The sequence below is a fragment of the Hyperolius riggenbachi genome, chromosome 7 (genome assembly GCF_040937935.1).
Source record: "Hyperolius riggenbachi isolate aHypRig1 chromosome 7, aHypRig1.pri, whole genome shotgun sequence".
NCBI classification, from domain to species: domain Eukaryota; kingdom Metazoa; phylum Chordata; class Amphibia; order Anura; family Hyperoliidae; genus Hyperolius; species Hyperolius riggenbachi.
Window position 1 is genome coordinate 74,170,403 of NC_090652.1, and position 19,600 is coordinate 74,190,002.

At 45.2% G+C, this 19,600-nt stretch overlaps 2 protein-coding genes across 4 annotated transcripts in view; one reads left to right on the forward strand and one right to left on the reverse strand.

Moving 5' to 3' along the window:
• On the forward strand, positions 1 to 15,703 carry LOC137524358 (coiled-coil domain-containing protein 42-like). Of its 3 annotated transcripts, none has more exons than XM_068244121.1 (7): positions 1 to 143; positions 730 to 835; positions 2,478 to 2,582; positions 5,208 to 5,408; positions 9,505 to 9,726; positions 11,660 to 11,812; positions 15,579 to 15,703. In XM_068244121.1, the coding sequence occupies exons 1-7, from the start codon at positions 64 to 66 to the stop codon at positions 15,669 to 15,671; spliced, it is 960 nt and encodes a 319-aa protein (XP_068100222.1). In that variant the 5' UTR covers positions 1 to 63; the 3' UTR covers positions 15,672 to 15,703. The 3 variants fall into 3 exon arrangements, with proteins under 3 accessions (XP_068100222.1, XP_068100223.1, XP_068100224.1); XM_068244123.1 differs by lacking the exon at positions 1 to 143 and adding an exon at positions 150 to 240; XM_068244122.1 differs by lacking the exon at positions 2,478 to 2,582.
• The window catches only part of RNF40 (ring finger protein 40), a 27,893-nt gene continuing 23,814 nt past the window's right edge, over positions 15,522 to 19,600 (reverse strand). Inside the window, exons 18-20 of the mRNA XM_068244119.1 lie at positions 18,832 to 18,972; positions 16,451 to 16,552; positions 15,522 to 16,218 (exon numbers count right to left, since the gene is read on the reverse strand). Of these exons, the coding sequence (XP_068100220.1) occupies positions 16,042 to 16,218; positions 16,451 to 16,552; positions 18,832 to 18,972 (420 nt within the window). The 3' untranslated portion in view covers positions 15,522 to 16,041. The remainder of the gene's footprint in view (positions 16,219 to 16,450; positions 16,553 to 18,831; positions 18,973 to 19,600) is intronic.

Below are 19,600 nucleotides of genomic sequence, written 5' to 3' on the forward strand. Positions count from 1 at the left end.
TGCTCAGTGGCAGTTTGGGGGACCAGGGACAGCTGCAGAAGTCACATTAGGGTGTTGAGCTCTATGCAGCCAGAAAACTACACAATGGATATTTCTGAATACTTCTGGGTCCAGCGTGGACAGCCCCTCCTAACACTGCTGCAGTGAGTTGTCTGTGTTTGGGGGGGCAGCAAGAATGTTACACAATTGTCGGTGAATCTTCTCTGGACCTCCTCCTTTGGGCGACAAGCCGTTCCAAGGGTACGTGCACACAAACATCCAATTGTGATTGGCCAATTTAACCACCTACATGTAGTATGACGGACAACAGATTTTGAATACTGTAAACAGATGGGGTAGTTTCCATATTACATTGAAGTAGTAAAACTGGAAAATCAAAATTGGATGTGTGTACGCATTAAGTGCTTATATGGAGTAAATCCCATTGAAAACTATTACATTACCAATAACTTTATGACTATAGGAATACAGTTCACTGGCTGGTGCAATGTTTGGGCATCTTACGCCACAGCTATACTATAGCAAGCAGTACCTGCACCCCCATCTCCTGCTCATTGAAGATATACAGAGTGACAGAAGAGGTGGGGAGATATTTTGGGTGAAGATGTGGAATTTGGGTTCCAAGTAGATGTTTCGGGGTAAATTTACACAGGTTGTAGGAAAAGCGAATCAGTTCCCATGTCGCGGCTGATTTATTGTCACATCATGTTATTCACTATGTGTGTCCAGGAAATTACCCCTAGCGGGAGATGTGCCTGTGCCCCCGGCCATCCATCTGCTGGAGAGGAGGCAGCAAGAGCAACGTATCAACACAGCACTGCAAACTGAGAGAGCGGTAAGTCTACCAGTATTCCCACCACTGGCAGTATCCTCTATAGCAGTGATCTGCAAACTTGGCTCTCCAGCTGTTATGAAACTACAAGTCCCACAATGCATTTGCCTTTATGAATCATGACTGTGGCTGTCAGATTCCAGCAATGCATTGTGGGACTTGTAGTTCCTTAACAGCTGGAGAGCCAAGTTTGCAGATCACTGCTCTATAGGAACTTACACATTATGCGATCCTCTTCATTACCTCTCCATATGACCTGCCTGCTACCCTACTACATCACCCCTTGCTGAAGATTACCTTGAAAAATCATAATTAACCAGCATAATAGGTTGAGGTACTGCCTCTGCCTATGCAGCATGAGGTCATGAGTTTTAATAAAAATCTATAATTGCCCCTCTGTCCTCCTCACTACCTCTCTGTATTGCCCAAAGTGCCTAGGATACATTACTACATAACTCAGTTTTCCACAATATTCCCTGCATTACCTCATTCTCCACATAACACCTGAATATTACACTAATCACCCAAAATACAACTTTGCATTACTTCAGTCTCCCATACTATTCCTCTGTAATACCCCAGCCATTCTCCCACCACTACACATTTGCATTACTCCAGACTTAGACCTCTTAAAGCTGAGAACACATTGTGATGACTAGGGATGAGCGAAATAGTCGCTGGAAGGGTCGTAAGATTTTTGCACTCGAGAGGAGAGGGAAACCAATTAACCTATCTTGGTATGAACATACGAGAGATCCCAAAATCATGAAGAAACAGAATCATTTCATACATAGTGGAATGTCGGAGGACACCAGTCCATGGAACAAAGGAGAAAAACAGAAATCATAGTAATCCCATACGTAGTGACGTGTCAGAGGACACCAGACCATGGAACAGAGGAGAGGACCAGAAACTATGGAGAAACATAGTAATCTCATACATAGTGGTGTGTCAGAGGACACCAGACCATGAAACAGAGGAGAGGACCAGAAACTTTGGAGGAACATAGTAATCCCATACATAGTGGAGTGTCAGAGAACACCAGACCATGGAACAGAGGAGGGGACCAGAAACTATGGAGGAACATAGTAACAGAGGAGATAACCAGAAATTGAGGAGAATAGTGATCCTGCCCATAGCTGGAGGAACTCAGGATGATATTTACCAAACATCACTTCCCTGTTTTCTTCATACTACCACAAAAGTAATACATTTCTTCATAGCATTGTCCATATTCCTCCTCAGCGTTGCCCCTTCCTGAATATTGCCCTTTTGTCAGTATCTGCCTCCCACATGGTATACATGTAAAAAGGGTGCCGGGAAATTTGGGTGCAGGGTGAAGGCAAAAAATGTCTTACCCGTACAGTGGGGCTAAGATGCATTTTGGCTGCCAGCTATTGCTAGAAGCTAAAATGCTCTGTTTTTATCGTAATTTGGGCTCCGTCTTTTGCTGGCACCCAAATGACTAACTGTGCGCCACTACAGCCGTAATTCAGATTACCGCCTATGATGACAGCCCCAAATGTCCTCAGCCGTGCAGCACCCTTTTTACCTGAGCCCTGAACCTGTACCAGCCAGACCTGTGGACAGGTAATGAATTTCCAGCATGTGGTTCAGCTAGATCAGTAAAATGTCTTCTCTTTAGAGCTTCCAGTCTGCCATGAAAAACCTCACCGTACAGAGGGAAGAGCAGCACTTACAGGAGAAGGAGCTGCAGGACTATCTACTGAGATTCCAGCAAAACATTGTGGTGAGTAACGAGGAACATTCTATAAGCACTGGATATCAAGGGGGAAATAAACTGATGAGATAAAAACTATCTATCCTCCTCACCCTAAAAATGACTTTTTCAGATACCTTACAATTTTATGTTAAAAAGTAGGTTTAATGTTGTTGTCTTAACTGACTGTCCAATAAAAGGGTCACATCTTATCTAATGTCCAATACAGTCTATGCTCTATGGTTTATATTACAGACAGCCCCGCCAACTCCCCAACTCAGTGCAGTAATGGAGCAATATTGAGCCTTCGATTGTCACCCCCCCCCCCCCCCTTCCTTAACTATATAAAGGCAGCGTCATACTTGAACAGGGAGGGGAGGTGGAGCATGGGCCCAATGAGAAGACCTGAATTAAAGGACAACACACCGTCCATTGCTCCAACAAAAGTTTACTGTGTCCAAATGCATTCCAAAAGGAAGTGACTATCTAAATTGTATCCCAAAAAGGACACCCTACCTTTATTCGACACCTGATGGCCCTATGGTTCTAAGTCTGGTCACCTCTGGGTCCACCTGGTCATGCCCCCTTTTGCCTATCTACGCCCTTGCACTCTGGAATACTACCTTCTTCCAGCAGAAAGACACGTCCTCCTCACTCCTCTGGGGGGGGGGGGGGGGGTCGCGGAGGCTATTGTTATGCTCCTGATATATATATATACACACACACACACACACACATATATATATATATATATATACACATACATATATATATATATATAACATATATATATAACATATAACAGCTCTGCACAGAGAGCAAGAACTCTCTCACAGAAAGGTCACATCTAATGTCCTACCACAATCCATGGTCTGTATTATATATATGACATATTATACAGCACAGTTACAGAGGTAGGGAACTACTTGTCCCTCAGCGGGGTCACTTTTAATCTTCCTACCATAGTCTTAGGCCAATTTTGAAGGAAAGCCAGTTGTGATGTGGGAGGAAACTGAAACACTTGTAAGAAACAGTGAGAAAGATGGAGAACCTTCAAACCCTAAAGCGGATCCATGATGAAAAACTAACTATAAGAGTAACTTGTCTATATATATTATCTAAATTTAGATAGTTTACACAGCATATCTAGCTGCAAACAGCTTCAAAAGTTTATGATTATTTATTCCTGTGATACAATGAGAGCAACCATGTTCTGTTTGTCACATTGTCACAGGCTGAGGGCTGGAGAGGCTACCTGCTTGCCTGTGTGTAAATTCAGTCCCCTCTCCTCCTCCCTCTGCCCCTGAAATCATTGGCTAGTAACCTCCTCCTCCTGCCCAGACTGAGCTCCCATAAGCCCTTGCTACAAGGCACAAAAGGAGCCGTGGGAGAGGCTTGTTTAGTTTATATGGAATTAGAGTATTAAAACCAAACAAAAAAAGTATTTGGCTTGACGAATGCCCTATAAACTATATGAAAGGAACACAATTATGCAATGAGTAAAAGTTCATCTCGGATCTACTTTAAGCAAACAGGCACTATGGCGAAAAATTTAAAATATGTGCAAACATAGACAAATAAGAAGTACATTTTTTTTCCAGAGTAAAATGAGCCATATATTACTTTTCTCCTATGTTGCTGTCACTTACAGTAGGTAGTAGAAATCTCAAAGAAGCGACAGGTTATGGACTAGTCCATCTCTTCATAGGGGATTCTCAGCAAGGCTTTTATTCTTTATAAAGATATTCCCTAAAAAGGATTTAAACAAAGATGCTGGCCAGCTTCCCTGCTTCCTACACTTTTTTGGGCAGTTGGACAGAGCAACTGCCATTCACCAAGTGCTTTTGAAAATAAATAAATACCGGAGAATTCCCCATGAGATGGACTAGTCCAAAACCTGTCGCTTCTGTCAGATTTCTACTACCTACTGTAAGTGACAGCAACATAGGAGAAAAGCAATTTATGGCTTGTTTTACTCTGGAAAAAATGTACTTCTTACTTTTATATGTTTACATATATTTTAAATTTTACAATTTTTCGCCATAGTGCCCCTTTAAGCAAAGCTCAAGATCCTGTCTGAATTTCAAACATAGGAGTTCAACGCCACAAAGAAAAAGTGGTAAACCCATAGATTCATACAGGACATAATCACCAGGGCAAAATATAGGAGAAACACTACTACTTAAAGGCACCAGAGACAACAATAATAACCTAAAGGACGTTTTAGTTTTGCAAGATGCCGCTCAGCAGTGGTGTCAGGGCCGGATTTCTGGACAGGCCACACAGGCCCAGACCTTGGGCGACTGCAGCCAAGGGGGCAGATGAAAGAGCAGGCTGAAATGGGGAATGTGTGAAAAAGGGAAACTGATACTCAAGGGAACTGTTCACCAAAGAGAGGGGCTGCTGTACATGGATGATACACATGGAATGGGAGGGGAATGCTGCTGCACAAGAAAGAGGAGCAATAACATACTTGGCCTAAGGGCACAAAGAGTATAAATCAGGCCTCAAGTGAAATAACAGATTCTGAGAAGTGAGAGAGTGCGAGTTCCCAACTGTGGTCCTTCATCTTCAAAGGGTGTGATCAGATCACATAGTGGAATAAGTAAAGCCTGAATTTTGAACCTTGTTAATCCTCCAGGTTCTCTGTTACAGGACAATGAGCAGAAGAGACATCATGGAGAGAGAAGAGTAGCTAAGGAGCGGCAGATCATAAACCGAAGGGAGGAAACACTGAAGGTCCTGCAGGAGGAGAGAGATAAGCTGACCAAGCGCAAGGTGAAGATTCAAGAGCAGGTCCAGAAATATAGCAAATACTATCACTACCTGCAGAGGGTGCTGGAGGCAACTGAGGAGGTGAGAGAAAAGCTCATTGATATGGGATTAGAATAGTGTCACCGATAGTATGTGTGTGTTCTTTACTTACGATCTCGAGAGGCCTATTGAAGAGGTTAAAGAGTAATCACAAGAGGGCTTGTAGTTAGCAAAGAGGTGTGGTGATCATGAGGTGGGTGCACTGAAGTGAATGAGGACCTGCATGTAGAGAGGCAAGGAGAAGACCTGTGGCCAGCAGAAATGTCTGGTAACTAACCAATAGTTATAGTGAGATGACAGAGGTTCTCACCTCAGAGATTAAACATGTGATGGGTATAGAGAGGTGAAAAGCCTGTGATCTTCGAATAGGTCGGGTAATGAATAGATGATAAAGAGATGAGACGGGTCGTATAATCTCTTGAAAGGCTTAGTGAACACAAAATGAAGGTAGAGAGGTGAAAAGCGAGCTTTTAATTGGCAAAGAGGTGTGGTGATCATGGATGGGAAACAGTAAGCTGGGCAAGGTCCTGTGATCCCTTCTAGAGATTTGGGGACTATAAGGTGGATGCAGGCATACATTTGAAATCAGCGCCAGTAGACTTGGGCGCAGGATACAGCCGGTATTTGGCTGATCTTGCTTCTGCACAAGTCCAGGCCGTATTAATTACTATTCCCCCTCCAGGCCACCATGGATAGTGGGGGAATGATATAATTTGGCTTCCAGTGATTGCTGGAGGCCGAATTATTGTTTTTTAAGCAACCTCGGCTCCGTCTTCTGACGGCCGACGTTACTCACTGAGCGCTGCTCAGTTGTGATTCCCTTTGTAGTCTATAGTGGCGCCGGCTGCGCCCAAATCTAGCAGCGCCGAAAAGCACTGCTCCGAGATGCAGAGGTGTGAAGAGGATCAGTGACAAGATGAGAAGTCTGGGGAGGTAAATCTATCTATCTATCTATCTATCTATCTATCTATCTATCTATCTATCTATCTATCTATCTATCTATCTAAAAATATATAAAATCGTGTGTGTGTGCGTGCGTGCCTGTCGATCACTCGAAAACGGCTTGACCGATTTGAACGAAACTTGGTACACAGATCCCTTACTACCTGGGATGATAGGTTCTGGGGGTCTCGCATCCCCCCTGCACACCTGGGTGGAGCTACAAAAAGCAAATCAGATTTTACCCATTCAAGTCAATGGAAAAAATGTAAAAGGCTGCCATTCTCACAGTAATTAAGCCACAGCCCCCACACTTGGCACAGGTGGTCACTTGGTGACCGAGGTTACAAATCCAGGAAAAGTGGGCGGAGCATAAAACAGCCAATCAAATTTCAGCTGTTCATTTTAAATGGGAAAATGTAAACTGCAGCTATTCTTAGACTGTTAATCGCAGGGTTCTCATACTTGACACAGTTGGTCACTGGGTGAATGCGATTAAGATTCAAGAAAATGGGTGGAGCCTACAACAGCCAATCAAAATTCACCTATTGATTTTCAAGGGGAATATTTAAACTGCTGCCATTCTTACACTGTTAATGGCAGAGGCTTCAAACTTGCTACAGTCGTCATTGGGTGACTGGGGTCCAAATTCACTAAGGGGCGGGGCCACATACAGCCAATCAGATTTCCTTGGTGGATAAACTGCTTCCATTCATGCATTTTTGATGCCAGGAACCTGAAAGCTCACAAACGTGGTCATTGAGTGACTGTGTGTCAAGGTCACACAAAGTGGGCGGAGCCAAAAACAGCTTTTACTGGGAAAATATAAACTGCAGCCATTCTTACATCGTTAATGGCAGGGTTCTCAAACTTTGCACAGTTGGTCATTGGGTAACTGAGATTAAGATTTTGGAAGGTGGGTGGAACCTACAACAGCCAATAAAAATTCACCTTTTAATTTTCAAAGGGAATGTTTAAGCTGCTACCATTCTCTTATACTGTTAAAAGTAGATGCCTCAAACCTGGTACAGTTGGTCACTGGGTGACTTGGGCCCCCTCAGAAAGGGGGCGGATCCACAAACAGCCAATAAGATTTGTTTATTTTTAAATGGGAATATACAAAGTATTGATACCAAGCCCCAAAGCTGATAAACTTGATAATTGAGTGACTGCATGTCAAGGTTAGAAAAAGTGGGCGGTGCCAACAACTAAATTTTTAACATGGCAGGGTTCCCAAACTTTACACAATTAACCACTGAGTGACTGGGATGAATATTCAGAAATGTGGGTGGAGCCTACAACAGCCAATCAAAATTTACCTATTGATTTTCAAGGGGAATATTCACATTGCTACCATTCTTACACTGTTAATGGCAGAGGCCTCAAACCTGATACAGTCAGTCATTGGGTGACTGGGGTCCAAATTCACTAAATGGGTGGAGCCACAAACAGCCAATCAGATTTTTTTAGATTGATTTCAGCCATTCTGTTATTGGCAGGGTTCTCAAATGTGACACAGTTGGCCACTGGGTGACTGGGACTAATATTCAGGAAAGTGGGTGGAGCCTACAGCAGCCAATCAAAATTCACCTTTTGATTTTCAAGGGGAATATTGCAACTGCAGCCATTCTTACACTGTTAATGGCAGAGGCCTCAAACCTGCTACAGTTGGTCATTAAGTGTCTGGAGTTCAAATTCAGTAAAGGGGCGGAGCCAAAAACAGTCAGGTTTCTTTGCTGGATAAACTGCTTCCATTACCATAATTTTGATGCCAGGAACCCAAAAGCTCACAAACTTGGTCATTGTATAGTGACTGTGTCCAGGTTACAAAAAGTGGGTGGAGTTAAAACAGATTTTTTCTGGGAAATTGTAAACTGCAGCCCTTCTTCACTGTTAATGGAAGGGTTCTCAAACTTAGCATAGCTGGTTACTGGGTGACTGGGATTAATGTTCAGAAAAGTGGGTGGAACCTAAAAATGCCAATCAAAAATCACATGTCGCTTTTCAAGGAGAATATTACAATTGCTGCCATTCTTGAACTGTTAATGGCACAAGCCTCACACTTGGTACAGTTGGTAATTGGGTCACTAGGGATCAAATTCAGAAAAGGGGACAGAGCCACAAACAGTGAATCAGAATTGTTTCATTTCATGGGAAAATACAAATTTTGTTTGCCAAGGACCCCAAAGTTCACAAACTTGGGCATTGAGTAGTGCCTTTGTGTCCAGGTTACAAAAAGTGGTCGGAGCCAAAAACAAATTTCACTGGGAAAGTGTAAACTGCAGCCCTTCTTACACTGTTTATGGCAGGGTTCCCAAACTTTGCCCAGATGGTCACTGAGATTAATATTCAGGGAAGTGGGTGGAGCCTATAATAGCCAATCAAAATTCACCTGATTTTCAAGTGGAATATTTAAATTGCTGCCATTTTTCCACTGTTAATAGCAGATGCCTCAAACCTGCTACAGTTGGTCATTGGGTGACTGGGGTTCAAATGCTGGAGAGGGGGTGAAGCCACAAACAGCCAATCTGATTTGTTTAATTTCTATGGGAATATACAAATTATTGATGCCAAGGACCCCAAAGCTCACAAACTTGGTCATTGAGCGTTTATGCGTTAGGGTTAGAAAGTGGGTGGAGCTAACACCAGCCAAATACATACACGGGCAATGCCGGGTCATCAATGGGTGGAGACAAATACAAATTTCACTGGGAAAATGTAAACTGCAGCTATTCTTACACTGCTAATGGCAGGGTTTTTAAACTTTGCACAGTTGGTCACTGGGTGACTGGGATTAATATTCAGAAAAGTGGGTGGAGCCTACCAAAGTGAATCAAACTTCACCTATTGCTTTTCAAGGGGAATATTTAATTGCTACCATTCTTGCACTGTTAATGGCACAGGCCTCAAACCTGGTACAGTTGGTTATTGGGTGACTGGGTTTCAAATTCAGAAAAGGGGTGGAGCCACAAACAGCCAATCAGATTTTTTTCATTTCAATGCAAATTATTGATACCAAAGACCGCAAAGCTCACAAACTTGGTCAGTGAGTAATTATGTGTTAGGGTTATAAAAAGTATGCAGAGCCAACACCAGCCAAATACATACCCGGGCAACGCCGGGCAATCAGTTAGTGTCTAATAAAAGGCAAGCTTGGCTAATAAAATATGTTTTGGCTGAACATTATGTCCAATATCAGTTTCAGCAGATCTGGGATATTCTATGTCGATATTACACCCTGGTTGACACATCCAGATACATCGAGCAAGCGAGGCAGGAGGTCCAAGAGGCAACACAGCAAGTTAGAGGACATCTTTCCCACCATCTTGAAGAGATAAACAACTCCATTCTACAACACAACAATGAGATGGACCAACTGCAAAGGTCCCTGGAAGAGGCCCAGAACCGGAGGCTGCAGGCGGTGAGCGAGGAGGGAATTCTGTATTATCATTATTACTATAGTGCTGACAACTTTCACAGCTCTTTAACCTACCTGTATGTCTTTGGCAGGCACGTGCAGAAGGGGGGGCTCTGGGTGCCCAGGCACCCCCTTCTTTTAAATTATCAATGAAGAGGCCCCTTTAGCCACGAGAAGCCCCACCCACAAATCGCGGGAAGCCCCGCCCACCAATCGCGGGAAGCTCCTCCCACAAGCCCCGAGAAGCTCAGCAAATTCCAAGGACAGTGGCTTAGTAATTTCAGCCTGCCCTGTGTCACTGATAATCTCTGCCTCCACCCCCCCCCCCCCCCTTTCCCCAGCTGCGTGAGGGAGGTTCTGGGAAGGCACCAGTGGCATCTGTTCACAGGGCCTCCATGATAACCACATGGCCCCCTCCACATGATGTGCAACTCCACCCCTGGTGCAAGTAGCTCCGCCCATCTAAGGAACGTGCCTGTGTGCTGTTTTCTCCCCGCCTCTCCACAGCATTGGCTAGCATAGCGCAGCTCAGCTCAGCGGAAGAGGACTAAGATGTGCCAGATACCTGCTCCAGAAAGGCTCCGCCTCCAACAAAGGAACAGAGGGAGACTTCTGGTGAGACACTCTCCTCCTGTGCTATTTTACAGCAACTATAATAATGCTCATTCTCTCACTTAACTCCAACCAAACCCCTATAAAGACCCTCTCTCCATCTGCCCTCCCACCTACACCCTAGCACCCTCAGTATGCCTATCTGTCCTCCCACCTACACCCCAGCACCCTCAGTATGCCCATCTGCCCTCCCACCTACACCCCAGCACCCTCAGTATGCCTATCTGTCCTCCCACCTACACCCCAGCACCCTCAGTATGCCCATCTGCCCTCCCACCTACACCCCAGCACCCTCAGTATGCCCATCTGCCCTCCCACCTACACCCCAGCACCCTCAGTATGCCTATCTGTCCTCCCACCTACCCCACAGCAACCTCAGTATGCCCTTCTGTATTCTTACCTGCACCCTCAGTATGCCCTTCTGTCCTCCCACCTACACCCCAGCACCCTCAGTATGCCCTTCTGTCTCCCAGCGACACCCCAGCACCCTCAAAATGCCCTTCTGTCTCCCAGCGACACCCCAGCACTCTCAGTATGCCCTTCTGTCCTTCAAGCTACACCCCAGCACCCTAAGTATGCCCTTCTGTCTTCTTACCTGCACCCTCAGTATGCTCTTCTGTCCTCCCAGCTACACCCCAACATCCTCAGAATGCCCTTCTGTCCTCCCACCTACATCCCAGAACTCCCAGTATGTACTTCTGTCTCCAGCACCCAGCATTTCGATTCTCCCACCCCAACAAGCACCTATGCTACCTCCCACCCACTCAACCCCCCAGCCAGCACCCAGATGCTATCGCCCATCCAGTCGTCCCCCAGCCAGCACCCAGATGCTGCCTTCCACCCCCTGAAGCCAGCACCCAGATGCTGCCTCCCACCCCCTGAAGCCAGCACCCAGATCCTACCATTTACTAACCCATCCACCCAACCCCCCTCCCAGCCAGCACCTTAATGACCCTAGCACCCGCCCGGCACCCACTCCAGCCAGTACCATGCACCTAGATGCTCCCACCCACCTACCCCAGCCAGCACCTTGATTCTCTCTCTCCCTACCCCACCAGCACCCAGCACTGGTGGGGTCAGTTGATGATAGTGGGCTTTGAGAGGCAGACCACCACAAGTGGGCACTCGTTGATTGCCTGATACTACTATCGCGGGGAGGGGTCCCCTTTTTAGAATTTGAGCACCCCCCTCTTGAGGATCCTCTGCACGGCCCTGGTCTTTGGGATGTGGGAGGAAATTGACAGGTGAGGTGGGGGAAGGGAAGTAGGTTGCAGGTGCTTCCCAAGAACATGTGCATGACCCGAGTCTGTGTCATTCCCTCTAGGAGTCTCGCTGGGCCCACATTCAGAACACGGCAGCCAAAAAGACTCTTCTGCTGGGCACCATAAAACTGGGGACTCTGAACCTCTATCAGACCCTCAGGGGGCAGCACAAGGACAGTGGAAATATGGAGGATACAGAGGCACAACTGGCAGTGGTGAGTATAAGAAGGAACATTTTGGTGCCCACTCAGATGGCAAAGGTGGGTAAGGAATTATAACCGATCCAGGAGAAATGTGAGGTTCATTTAGCAGGTTTATAAGTACTCATACATTAACATGATCCAACACATGTTGCTGCCTCTGTGAAGTGGAGGTGCTAGAAAGGAAAGTATCACAAGCTTCTGGTTTACCTCATTTCCTCACCAATATTCTTCGGTGACCAAAGGGCAAGCTATAATGATTAGAGTCTTCATCAGCCCTGTCTCTTCCCGTCATCCACAGACCAGTCATATCACCTGAATTATCAATAACTCTGCTCTACTAGGAGTGTGGAAGTAAGAACAGGGCTTTGGAGTCTGTACAAAAATCATCCGACTCCTCAGTTTATGAAACAGACTCCAGGAACCCAAAATTGCTCCGACTCCTTAGTCTAGTACTTACCGGGGCTGTGGAGTTAGTACAAAAATCATCAGACTTTGACTCCTCAGTTTTATGAAACCACCGACACCAACTCTAGGTATCCAAAATAGTTCTGACTCCTCCATTCCGAATCTACAGTCCTGAGCAGGAAGGGACAGGGCGGTGTCACTGCCAACCAGAGGTGGCTATGAAACAAGGCTCTTTAAGTACACATAGAGAAGGTTTAGGGACAGCAGACACGTAATGCCTTCAATGACAAGCAGTGTCGCTTTACAAGTGATGCAATGTAGATGGGCCAGAAAGAGTGCTACAGAACTTACTAACCTCTGGAGAAGTGAAAGTCAGTACTATAGAGACTCATGAGGCTGAGCCCCCAGCCTACTTGATTCTTGGAGACTTAAAGGACCACTATCACAAATGTATTTATTTTCAGATTCAGCATCTATATCCATATCCATATGCTGGGAACACACAACACAACTTTCTGTCAAATCGATGGGAAACAGACAATTATTTCCCACGTGTCTGATCTGTTTCTGATCAATAAAGGGATTGATTTTTACAAAGTTATCATCGGAAAATCAATCCCCAGGAGCAGTTTGGGCATGTGCACACACTACAACCCCCATGTCAGATTAACCGTCCATCGGACGCAAAGTTGCATAGTGTGTTCCCAGATTTAGCTAATTAGTCTTATCAGGTCAGCAGCAGTGAATTTGCCAGGGACCAAACAGACCATGTTTATAGGTAAACAGGAGATCGATGAACTGTTCATGTAAAAACCAGAAGAGACAGTATCTGCTTGCTGAAAAAAAGCTGTTACTTCAGCCCTATGTAGACGGTAATGCATAGATTACACTTTTCTTATAAACTAATTGTTTTACTACCTTTTGATAGCTGAGCAGCAGGTCAGGCAATGAATACAGCATAGAGGAATACAAGCAGATGAACTCCCTTACCTTTCAACTACTGTGGGACTTTCTGCTCTAAAAAAAATAAAATAAATTTGTCAGATAAGAGAAAGCTGCAGTTCACTCCTATTCCTTATACATGGACCTTTCCTTAATGCCTGCGATGCATGTTTACTGTAGTGATGTGTACATCACAAGTTGATAATTTTAAGAAAAAAAACTGCTTTTCAAAAAATACTGTACAGTATATACCGATATACTGCCCATGTTAATTTTGACCTTACTGAAACTCATGATAGTGGTCCTTTCATGTGGGACGCTGAAAACTAACATTTTCATTGCCAAGGGCAGTGAAAACTTGGTTATCTCTGGCTAATCAGCAAATATAATTATAGCTGGCAAGAATCTGTAGTGTCTTCACTCTGTTGCCAGGGTGATGTGTCTATTCAGCACAGGGAGGGAGGAGGGAACAAAATCATGATACAGGCAGAGAATGTCTCCTGGTCGGCAATTATTACATTTGCCGATATGTCTGAGATGAGCAAGCCTGTACTGCTCTTTACAGTGAAAATAAACGTTTTTATACACAAGGAATGTGTGTGAATACTTTCAAATGTTCTTTTATATACCTAGTTACTTACTGACATTTTAGTTTGGGGAGTATAATTCCACTTTACTGGCAGTTTGAGTAGGTATATCTGGTTGCTAGGTGTTAATGCACCTCATATAATGACATCACTGCACTTAAAGGCGACAGTTTATTCACACTTGCTAGCTTCTTGTTTCTCCCGGGATCTCCCCACTACAGATGGTCGGTAATTCCAGCTGGCCTGCAGATTGTACACAGCCTGCAATGGGGTCAATCAGAATCAATAGGAGGTAGGACGGGCATTTGCTCAGCCCAATTTCAAGCTGCATTCATTTTGCATTAATTTTGGATCTAAAATTATTAGTATCTACTGCCCACCATGAATTTAAGCTCTGCTCCCACCCCCATGGAATGCTTCCTCTCCAGTGAGGAGACGGGGAGGCCTGATAATGGGCGCAACAGGTGTGCAGAGCTGGGAACTCAGCTGGAATTCATAAGAGATTAAAGAAACCAGCAGGGGGAGGGGAGTTTCTGCTAACCCTTTCAGGACCGCGTCGCTCTGGTCTCTTAAAGGAAATATCAGGCAATTCAAACAAAATGATATCTACTTACCTGGGGCTACCTCCAGCCCCTGGAGCGCTATGTGTCCCTCGCCGCAGCTCTGCTCCAGGCCGGTCTCCCAGGGTCCCCTCCATAGCAGCGGCCTCTGTGCGATTGCACTCACGTAGCCGGAAGCATTCTGTGTAGGCGCAGAAGTACTGTGCCTGCGCACAAAGCTCCCGGTCACATGAGCGGCCGCTGACCTCGCCAGATAAGCAGCTGCTACGGAGGGGACCCCGGGAGACCGGCCTAGAGCTGTGATTACTGTGATTGGCTCACAGTGATCAAAGGGTCAGGAACCGATGAAATCAGCCTCTGACCAGCACACGACGTTCAGCTAACATTCAGACAGCTGAGCGAGCAGCAGCGACAAGGTAGCAATCACAGAGGGAGTACGCGATGGGAACAGGTGAAATCTATGCACTTATCAGAGACTGATAGCCACAAACAGCGAAGCACCTTTTCTCTGCAAAAAGAGTTGGGTGCCGCTCTAGTCCGCGGCCCACACATGGGCAATTATGGGTTCTCCCTCCGAAGCTAAAATACCGGCGCCGTACTGACACGTACGCACACACAGGATGTAGATTTTTCCTACGTTGGTCCTGAAAGGGTTAATGAGGGTGGACAGACCTGGAAACTCAGCTCTACAGAGATCTCACCACTGGAGTACCTTAGAGATAGAACTGAGCATGTCCCAGTCCGAGATATCAGCTCAGGGTGGAATGACACTTCAGTCCCACAGTGAACTAGCATAGCAATGCCAGACTGATTGTCTGGTCATTTAGCGTACACCTGAAGTGAAAGGGATATGGAGACTGCCATACTTACTTCCTGTTAAATGATACCAATTACCTGGCATTGCTGTTGATCTCTTAGGCATCAGTAGTGTCTGACACCTAAAACAAACATGTGGCTAAACCCAGGCAGTCAGAAACACCTGATCTGCATGCTTGTTCAGAGTTTATGGCTAATAGTATTAGAGACAGAGAATCAGCAGGACAGCCAGGCAACCTGCATTGCCTAAAAGGAAATATATATAGCAGCCTCCATATACCTCTCATTTCAAGTGTGTTAAGACTTTTGAAGGAAGTACTGTTCTGCTTTTCCTTTTGCAAACACTGGTCGGATGCAAGGAAGAGCCTGACAGGTTGATTAGAGCAATAATAACAGCTTTTGTTTCCAAAATTACACAAAAAAACTTTCTTTTATTCCACAATGACATCTCTTCCTTTTCCCCAACAGATCCAGCAATACAAATGCCACCAGTCCGATATTTACAACGAGGTCAGCAGAAGACACCCTCAGCCCAGAGGGGGGCGGCCAGGCCTGAGATAGCATTGCTGAAATAAAGCCTTATGAACATGGTACTGCAGCACATATGTGACATCACATCCTGCGACATGTGACTTCACACACTGCGACACAACCCTAGCACACACATCACCAAAGGAACAATATTCAGGGTCACCATGGAACGCAGGGGGCCACATCATGTCACTGTAGGGCGATTGGACTCTTCTTACCAGAAGGCGACCATATACAGCCTCATCTAGATGACATATTTGACATGTGCCTCTAGTCATGGCCTCCTGCCAATCTATTGTCTGTTCTCAATAACTACACCCATTACTCCACGCACTAGAGGGCAGCAGCCTCTCACTTCAGTCTTTGCCAAACGCATGAGTCCTGCTGGGAATGGCAGTCGCTAGTTGAAATAAATTCTGTGGAAGTCGTGAGCTCCGAAGGCAGCGTTACATTTGGGACATTTCCGCTGACGGGAATCGTATCTAGTCTTCACACACTCAAAGCAGAAGACGTGGAAACACTTTGTGAGGACAGCGTCCTTCTTGCGGGTGTTGCAGCATGGGCAGGTCAGGCGGGCCTGTGTAGGGGGTGAAGACAGGATCATTAATGAAGCAGTGTCTAGATTCCAGGAAACCTCCAGTATGTATCACCTCACCCCGTGTCAAGCTACAGCAAACACCAATCAGTCACCATTTGCCCAACAGCTAAAGGATGAGCACGACACTCACAGTCTGAGTCCACCAACCTTTTCTTACACATGGGAGCAGTTACTACAAAGGCCACCCAGCTGGCTTTGTTTTTAATCTTACCCGATATTCTTTAATCTCCTCTTGAAGTATCTGGTCAGCATCTGCATAGACCTCCATTTTCTTCTGTTTCTCTAGCTTCCTGCGCAACCGTGAGATCTCTTCCTGTAGCAAAAAGCAATAGTTCCTGTCAGGTACTGGGTAGATGAAGGAAAACATAGCTTGAGATGATGGGAAGATAGAAGAGGAGAATTTAGTGGAAAGTGGTGGGCAGAGGGTGACATGGGACAACAAAGCTGGAAGTCATGTGTACATGAAAGACGTAGCAGAAGATCGTGGGGAGATGGTACAAGGATGACAACAACGCTGGAGATGAGGTTTAGATGAAGGAGGAGTATAGAGAAAAGGGTAACAGGTAAACAAAGGAAAATAAAGCAGAAGGAGGTGAGTTGATAAAGGAGAACACAGATAGAGATAGAGGAGAACATAGCAAAAAGTGATAGGCAGATGGAGGAGAACATAGCTGGAGGTGAGGAGTAGGTGAAAGAGGAGTTGATTTAAAAGATGGGGAGAGCATAGCAGGAAACGCTGGGTAGATAAGGAGGACATGATCAGAAGGTGGAGGAAAACATAATGTAAAGTGCTGGATAGAGGTAGGATGGGAATATAGGTGGAGGTGATGAGTAGATGGAGCAGAACATAGTAATTGATGAGGAGTAGATTTAATAGGAGAACACGGCGATGGGTAGATGGAGTTGAATATAGTGAGGTGTGAGGGACAGATGGGAGGAGAATATAGTGAGGTGTGAGGGAAAGATGGAGGAGAACATGATGGGTGGAGAGAGGTAGACTAAATAAAAACATGGGAGGTGGATGACAGATGGAGACAAACCGAGTGGAAGGTGTTGAAAGGAGAATATAGCAGGAGGTGAGGAGTAGATTGAGTAGACATTGGGCTTAATTCACTAAACCGTGATAGCTCAAATCTCACACCTTATCAAACATCACACCTTATGAAAAGATATAACACCTTATCAAAGTTTGCATGCCTTAGAGTAGCATAGCGAGCGCTACAAACTTATGCCTGCATTAGCAATGGCACTCGACCTGCGGGTTTGTATTGCTCGCTATGATACTCTGATAAGGCGTGTTAACTTTGATAAGGTGTGATAACTTTGATAAGGTGTGATATCTTTGATAAGGTGAGATATCTTTTCATAAGGTGCGATAACTTTGATAAGGTGCGATAACTTTGATAAGGTGCGAAAACTTTGATAAGGTGCGATATCTTTTATAAGGTGCGATATCTTTGATAAGGTGCGATATCTTTTATAAGGTGCGATATCTTTGATAAGGTGCGATATCTTTGATAAGGTGCGATATCTTTGATGAGGTGCGATATCTTTGATGAGGTGCGATATCTTTGATGAGGTGTGATATTTGAGTTATCACGGTTTAGTGAATCAAGCCCATTGAGTGAGGTAAGGGAGGGATGGATAGGGATATATAGTGGGAAGTGAGAGGAAGATTTAGGACACAGTCCAACATGATGTGAGGAGGGAGGTAAAAAAGCGAGGTGTTGGGTAGATGAAGAAAATAGCACAAAGTGATAGACGCTGGAGAACAGTGAGAAGAGGTGAGGGCAGATGGAGGAGAATACAGTGGAAGAGGATTAGTAGATGGAAGAGAAAATAGCAGGAGGTGAAGGACAGATGTTGCAGAACACACTGAGTGGTAAGGGATAGATAAACAAAACATATTGCGGAGTAAGGGGTACATGGAGGAGAATATAGTGAAAAGTGAGGGGGAGATGGAAGAATATGGAAGAGATCACAGTGCAAAGTGATGAAAGAATGGAGTGAGAGTGTGTGGTGTTGGGTAGTTGGAGAACCTAGTGGAAAGTAATAGATAGATGGAGAACATAATAAGGTGTTGGGTGCTTGGAGAGGAAAATAGTGTGAGGTGTTGGGTAGTTGAAGAATATAGAATGAAGTGAGGAGTAGAGCAAAACATGGAACAGCGAGGTGAGGGGGGATGGAGAACAGCGTATTGCGAGGTGAGGGACATGTGGAGGAGAACATAGTGAGAGGTGAGGAGTAAATGAAGATGAATATACTGGAAGGTGTGGGGCAGGTGAAGGAGCACCCAGTGCAAGTGATGGGTAGAGAAAGCGCAATCAGAGCAAGTGTTAAGCTCCCTGCATTCGATTCCGATTTTTAATCGGTTTTGACATCTGATTTCGATTTTTAATCGTTACTGCATGCTGCGTTTTTTCCTCCGTTTTTCTGTTGGGAAAATCGGAATTGCAAATCGAAATCGCAAAACAGATTTGCAGTGTGCAGGGAGCCTAAGGTAGTTGGAGAACATAGAACTATGGGATGGCTAAGGGTGTATTGAGGAAAACACAGTGAGAAGTGTGGGTGTTGGGCAGAGGGAGTTCATACCTGCGCTCGTTTAAGGCTGAACGACTCCTTCTCTTTGGCTGTCCTGTTGTCACACACAAAGCTCTGGGTGTCACGTAAGGTACTGACAATGTGTTCCAACTGAACCTTAAGATCTTCTGAGAGCTGTGCTGCCTCCACTGCCTGAAACCATACCAATACCATCAGAGCAGTGTTCATTGTATTTATTACAAACAAGAAAGATCCAGGAGCACTCGTCATAAACTCCAACACTTTAATTCAATTTAATCTTCAGAGTTAAAAACGATGCAATCCGCAATGGATAAAAAACAAGGTGATACTTATCAGGCACATGACAGTCAATATGATGTATTTATTAAAATGCTATGAGAGGTATCCTAGCCTCCTAAACCACATTTTTAAAGGCTTCCCACGTCTTCCTCCAGACCACCAATTCAGGGCTGGGACCCTTTGGAAGGTAGCAGCAGCACTCCCATCCATGAACAAGTGTGGCCTCAGAAAAAGCCAAGGCTGAACGTCTGTGTACTACTGACCATGCTTGTTCGTGGACAAGAGCGTAACCATGCGCACCACTCTACAAGCCCTTATCGAAGAGGTTTGGAGAAGGGAAGTCCCAGTCCTGATTCGGTGGAGGCGAGGGGGACAGAGAAAAGCCTCTGGCTTCCCTCTACTGAGATAAAGGGGTTCTGTGGATATATTTAAAAAACAAAAGCTGAGACTTACCTGGGGCTTCTACTTACTGCGCAGTACAACGTTTTCTTGTAATGCACCTGCACAGTAAGCTCCCGGA